Source organism: Meleagris gallopavo, chromosome 17, assembly GCF_000146605.3.
Source record: "Meleagris gallopavo isolate NT-WF06-2002-E0010 breed Aviagen turkey brand Nicholas breeding stock chromosome 17, Turkey_5.1, whole genome shotgun sequence".
NCBI lineage: Eukaryota > Metazoa > Chordata > Aves > Galliformes > Phasianidae > Meleagris > Meleagris gallopavo.
In genome coordinates this window covers 5,009,228-5,015,593 of record NC_015027.2, presented here as the reverse complement: position 1 = coordinate 5,015,593, position 6,366 = coordinate 5,009,228, and the positions used below count along the sequence as shown (strand labels likewise).

At 41.0% G+C, this 6,366-nt stretch overlaps 2 protein-coding genes across 3 annotated transcripts in view; one reads left to right on the top strand and one right to left on the bottom strand.

Moving 5' to 3' along the window:
* DDX55 (DEAD-box helicase 55) overlaps nt 1–2,870 on the top strand; it is a 9,112-nt gene extending 6,242 nt beyond the window's left edge. The window contains exons 10-14 of one of the 2 annotated variants that reach the window (XM_010720080.3): nt 362–393; nt 913–1,027; nt 1,402–1,570; nt 1,925–2,217; nt 2,686–2,870. In XM_010720080.3, coding sequence (XP_010718382.1) covers nt 362–393; nt 913–1,027; nt 1,402–1,570; nt 1,925–2,217; nt 2,686–2,844 — 768 coding nt within the window. In that variant the 3' untranslated portion in view covers nt 2,845–2,870. Of the gene's footprint in view, nt 1–300; nt 394–912; nt 1,028–1,401; nt 1,571–1,924; nt 2,218–2,685 lie in introns of both variants that reach the window. The other variant, XM_010720081.3, reaches the window with a different exon arrangement.
* Nucleotides 2,835–6,332, bottom strand: EIF2B1 (eukaryotic translation initiation factor 2B subunit alpha; the record flags this gene model as incomplete). Its single annotated transcript, XM_010720236.3, has 7 exons — nt 2,835–3,540; nt 3,984–4,109; nt 4,255–4,330; nt 4,929–4,997; nt 5,190–5,302; nt 5,980–6,096; nt 6,171–6,332. Coding segments are annotated over 7 exons (819 nt in total), but the record flags the coding sequence as incomplete, so codon positions are not given.
* Nucleotides 6,333–6,366: the final 34 nt, after the last annotated feature.

Here is a 6,366-nt window from a genome sequence, read left to right as displayed (position 1 = left end):
TTAAATATGCAGCATAATCTTTTACTTTTCTGTCTTCATCACAACAGCACGTGTGCCTGTGTGGAATACTATGGGAAGGCTCTGGAATCCTTAATTAAACAAGTGAAAATAATGTGCATTCATGGGAAAATGAAACACAAGCGTAACAAGATTTTTACTGAGTTTCGAAAGCTCCCAGGGTAAGAGCCAAGCAAGTTACTCTAGGCAAAAGTAGAAGCAGTAAGAGAGATTTAATTGTGTCTACAGTGTGCTTTTCTTAAATGACAGTTAGTGAAAAAATGTTTCTTTTCTTCTTCCTAGTGGGATTTTAGTTTGCACTGACGTGATGGCCCGTGGCATAGACATCCCAGAAGTACACTGGGTTTTACAGTATGACCCACCTAGCAGTGCAAGGTACAACTTCAGATTTACCAACTTGTGCTTGTGCTACTCTACTGTTCAGATATAAATTGAGAACACACAACTGTGGAAAAGGCATTTACTTGTTGCCTGAAGTCTGAGCGGCCTGCCAACAAGAAGGTGGCAACTTTTATCGTAACTGATGTGAATGAAGTCAATTGGTTTTGTAGGCCTAGCGTGCAGAAGTGAAATAGGTGGTTGCCACCTGCACTTGTGCAAAGAGGCTTCTGTTCTAAGGGTTGTGTGAGAGTAGAGATGTCACAAGCTGAGGTGTGTGAATGAGTGCAGAGAGCAGAGCTATTTAAGGGTAGTATGTTGAGAGTTCATGTGAGGGGAGCTTTTTCCAGGTATTTTTACTTCTATTCTCGTAATTTTCCTGTAGCTAAAGTTATTAGTTTAGTTTGAAAATATGGAGACCTCCAAGTTTTCCATTCTGTCAGATTTGCCCTTTTGCTCGCTAATGCTTTTAAGTCAGACAAAGCATCTCCTTGAATGATCCCTGTTTTATTTCAGTGCCTTTGTGCATCGCTGTGGTCGAACAGCACGGATTGGAAATGTTGGCAGTGCACTTGTATTTTTGCTTCCCATGGAAGAATCTTATATTAACTTTCTCTCAATCAATCAAAAGGTCAGTAGAGTTTTATTCTAAGCCTAGGCAGAAAAGGACAAGGGAGCAGACGCTCATCAGAAGTTTAATGACAGGCATTTTGAAGTCAGAATTCATTGGGCTTAAGATCATATGCATTGATAAAGTTTTAGCAGACGTGCATAATTAAAAAAAGAGAAGAGCTGCTTATTAATCACCAGATTCAACTGTTAGAATGTGATTGCTCCCTGTGTCATTTACTGAGTACATAAAACGGCCTGGTAAAAGACAGGGAAAGGTGCTGAAAACGTACTGAAGATTAACTGGAGAAGAAATATGTTTGAAGTCTCATAGCACATTTCAAATCATTCAGCTGAACTTTGCCTTTCTTTTTGTATTTCTTTTTTGGTTTTCAGTGTCCCATGCAGGAAATGAAACCACAGGGAAACGTGTTAGATCTTCTTCCAAAACTGAAGTCTATGGCTCTCGCTGACAGGGCCGTGTTTGAGAAAGGGATGAAAGCATTTGTCTCTTACATCCAGGCTTATGCCAAACACGAATGCAATCTGATCTTCCGAATAAAAGGTAATTCCCAGCAGGAGCTGGGGATCTTTTTCTGTTCTCCAGACGGCAATATTTGGTTTGGCAAAAAAACCCATGAATATTATCCAGAAGCTACAACCACCCATTTCTGTTCTCAAAGATACTTTCTGCAGTATCCAGTTGTGACAGAATTCTTACTTGCTTAAGCAATTTCTCATCATTTTCAGAGAAAACGTTTAATTAGCAAGTCTGACTGAAACAAACCTGAGCATAAATGTGACCTAATATTGTTACTGCTATTAAATACAAATTTCAGGATAATCTTTTTTTCCTGTGACTTTGTAAGTTAACTCTTTATCCAACAGGAAACTGACTTTATAATCTTTATCTTAACAGATCTGGACTTTGCTAGTCTTGCTAGAGGTTTTGCCTTGTTAAAAATGCCAAAGATGCCTGAGCTAAGAGGAAAATGTTTTCCAGACTTTACTCCAGTCACTGTTAATACAGACTCCATTCCATTTAAGGATAAAAATAGAGAAAAACAGAGACAAAAGCAACTAGAACAACAAAGAAAGGAAAGACAGGAAAATGGAGCAAAAAAGAAATTCATAAAAAACAAATCCTGGTCAAAGCAGAAAGCCAAAAGGGAGAAGAAGAGGAAAATAACAGCTAAAAGGAAGCGTGAAGAGGTAAACCCATTTTATTAAACTGCATGTCATTGCTTTAGCATAGGTGTGTACTTCCAAAAGGCAGAGCAATGGGATTTTAGTGTGACAGGAGCGAGATGCACTGCGGAATTACTTATTGAAAATAAACCTTCTAGGTCTTTGACAGGCAAAGCATTAAAAAAAGCTTTTTAAAGCTGAAACAATTTCTCATCACTCAGTTGATGGTGAATTGCTGCCAGCATAGGCTGATAGGCTGCATGGATTGTAAGGGATATAGCAGTACTTCACTGCACAGTTCTTATTTGTTGTTGCTTTTCTTTTTTGTATCTTAGCAAGTTAATTTGATAGATTGGTTGTAGAAATTGAGTATAATTTCCTGCTTGGATGCTGCTGGCAAAATCTAGGTGGTAAAATTCTGTTGTGTTCAGCCATGTAGAAATGAAGCCTTTTGGTGCTGTGTGTAATCTGTTGTACTTCAATGGCTAACAGGGCTCTGATATGGAAGATGAGGACATGGAAGAGCTGCTGAATGACACGAGACTTTTGAAAAGATTAAAAAAGGGGAAAATTAGTGAAGAAGAATTTGAGAAGAGATTAACAGGTAGCCAGAGTAAATTCAAAGAAGCTGCTGCCGAGACTGAAGGTTGATGTTTATTCTAAGTGGACTTTTACATTAAGATACTCCTTGTTTCAATAAAACTGTATTTTTATAACAAAATAATGATGCAGAGAATAGAACAGATTTAATTTCTTCATAAAGAAACCTGGTTTCCATAAGCAGAGATAAGAACAAAGCTAAGAGCACTGCCCATGTATGATTTGGCTGGAGCTACAGCTTTCTTTTGGAGCATTTATTTCAGGGCTTTTTGTTCACAGATCAGTGAGTGACAGCATAGCTCTGAATGAGGCTGCACACACCATTAGTTACTTTATTTTACAATACTAAAGTACTTGACCCATCTTTCAGATAATTCATTTAAGGTATTCAGAAGTTGTAGCAACTTGGATTTTTCATTTCTAAACAGTGATCCATCCACAGGTAATGCCTTAGGCTGAAGAAGGCCAATAATGACATGAAACCTTGTAATGCTGTCTCCTTACCATGTCCACCCCACTTGTATCACCTCCCAGCCTCTTCCAGCTGTGACAGTCATCGAAGATGGTACATGGCACAGCATGTCCATCAAGTTACAGATACAGTTTAATGAGTTCATCACTGACAGCTGATGGAGTTAATACACCAAGGTCTGTAAACAGTAACGTAATAAGTGATGGTGATGTGTAGTCAATCCAGGGATGTTCCTCTGTTAGATTCGGACTTGTTTTCAGAGTGTCTGCTTTGTACTAGAAGGAAATGAGACCATTAATTATTACACAGCTGTGAGCTAAAACCTCTCTAGGGCAGGGGCAGTACTATAATCTTGACTTCCTTCCATTTTACCACAAATATCTGCTCAACTGCTTTAAAATGAGGCACACACTGCCACCTTGGTCTCAAGTGTTTTACCTTCTATCCACCATACAACTTATAGTTCTGAAGCGTCTTGATGTAGCTGTTTCTTGCCTGCAGCTACTGCTGTGCCCCAAAGGAACTGCTTTAGTAACTCAATGAAAGTATTAGGACAAAATGTGGATGTTGGACATTTGACTTGAACGTGGAGCAACTCTGTACTGTGTCAAGTTAACTACAGTAGAGAGATCCAAATGAAGATGTGCTTAGAAGAAAATTACTCACAGACACGTAAGTGGATCTTAGTTTGCCAGAAAGCAACCTGTATTTCTCTTACCTTAAACTTATCTGGGACATCCTGTTGGTTGAGAGGGAAAAGTCTTACAAACTTGAAACTTTCTGCTACCACATAAAATGGCTTATTCTGAGCTTTGGCACACACAGCAATCTGATTAGTGCCAATCTGTGGAGACACAAAAAATAACATGCAGATTTAGTGCTAGTATGACTTAATATTGCCACATTTCCAATAATAACAGACTTTCACTGATTGATATCTAAGAAAATTTCAATAGAGTTTACAGACTGATGTAATGCATTCTTTTTACCTTGTTAATTATGCCTCCACTTTCAACTACACCTTCAGCGCCAACTAAAACCAGGTCCACTTTCTCCATAATATAGCTGTTGAAGGAGGGGAAAAAAATCCAAGTCTTAGCAAATAATATGACTCACTGAACAGAGATAAGGAACTCAAACAGTCTCTCACTTTTCTAAAGTAGTTTTAGCTACTGTTAGCCAAGTAAGGCTGTGTTGTTAGACACCCTTGGAATGAGTTTTCACCTGCTTGCTCAGCAAGAATGGTACAAGCCATATCTGACCTTGACAACTGTGTAAGTGATGGGAGAAATTCATCAATTGTAGTCACTGCATGACAAAATATGCTGTAGTTTAGCTTAAAAACAAACAAACACAACATGTATAAAGTAGAAAAATCAAAGTAGCTTTCTTTAGTACAGCAGCTCCTTCTCCACATATCCCCAAGTCCTACACTTAGGTTGATGGAGTCAGACCTAATAGGCAAACATCAAAGAACAAGCTTTGCAGCAGGCGTATTTGGTTAATCATGCACCTAAAGGTGTAACTTGCTTAGCTTGTTTGATGACTATGACAAACTAAGTAACAATTTCTGTATTTAGAACAATCTTCTATGGAACTTAAATGTAACAGTGTTAAAATAAAGTTGGGATGAACAACATTAAGATTCAATGATCAAGCTTACCCAGCTGCAGCATCCAGTATCACAGTCACAGGAATGTTCAGTTTCCTCAGGGCCTTTGCCATTTTTTGCCTATTAAAAAACGAACATGAAGCTTAGTAGTCTTTCTTTAAAGATGATGCTAGAAAAATAATGTCTGAAAGAATGAAACCTATGATGACCTATGTTCCTACAAGGCTAGCAGCTTTTAAGTTACGACAGATTTGATGCTGGCTATAGCTTATCCTCTTAACCAAGATCAAGCACAAGTTAATGAATACTTGCCCTGCTTGGTCTGGCTGAGATTCAGTAACATAAACATTGAATCGCTTCTTTGACTCAACAGCTGCTTCTAGCACCCTGAGGACCACTCTTGAGTAGGAATGTGTCAATATCCTCTGTCAAAAAAAGATAAAATATTACTTCTTGCTGAGCTTTAATACATTTATTGCAGTTAGAGGTGTCAGGGTTTTTACTTCGCTTCTGTCAATGTTAATTAATATCTAACATATGATGTTATGGTCTCAAACTAAAAGAGGGATAGTTTAGATGGATATAAAGAAAAAGTTAGTTATGATAAAGGTAGTGAAGCACTGGCACAAGGTGTCCAGAGAGGTGGTGGTGCCCCATCCCTGCAGCCAGCCACGGTCAGGGAACGGGGCTGTGAGCACTGATGGGGCTGTGGGTATTGCAGGTAGTTGGACTATATGAGATTTAAGAGTCTCTTCCAACTGAAATGATTCTATAATTCTATGATGTTGCTTGTATTCTAGAGATTGTAGGAGAGGAAATCACTGTGAGAGATGGGCTTGATGTGGCAGCCCTGACGCTACCAAAGGACAGCAATTCAGTGCATTAAATTAAACGTCTCAGCACAGGTGGAGCACAGCACAACGCATTGCATGGAAACAGGAGGGGAGGAGACGAGCCCTTACGAAATAAAGCCACGGCTTCTGTGAGTGCACAGGGATAATAACGTTGTCCCCTCCGCCACTGCTGCCATGAATGTCAGTGAGCTTCACCCCCTCCTCCTCTGCCTTCCCAGCAGCGCAGGCAGCCGCCCCGGCCTACTTACGGCTCCATCTCTGATGAACGGATGGCACAGCTTGGCGATTTTGTTCCTCGAGAGAGACACCTTCCTGAGGAAGATCTCCCCGCGCTCGATCATGATTTCTTTGCACTTGGAGTAGTCCTGGAAAGGACGGCGAGTGCTGAAGCAGCCGGCCGGCCCCACAGCACGGGGCTCGGCGGGAGCCCGCGCCTTACCGAGTACTCCAGCGAGGTGAGGCTGATGAAGCGCAGGAAGAGCTCCCCGCCGGAGTTGACGGCCACCGACGAGTCCACTCGCGACAGCGTATCGATGGCATCGCGCAGGCTGCTCCGCAGGCCCTGGATGGTCTCTCCTGGGGGGCGGACAGAGCGGCGCGGTCAGGGCCGGGCCTCCCCGCTTCGGGTCCGGCCG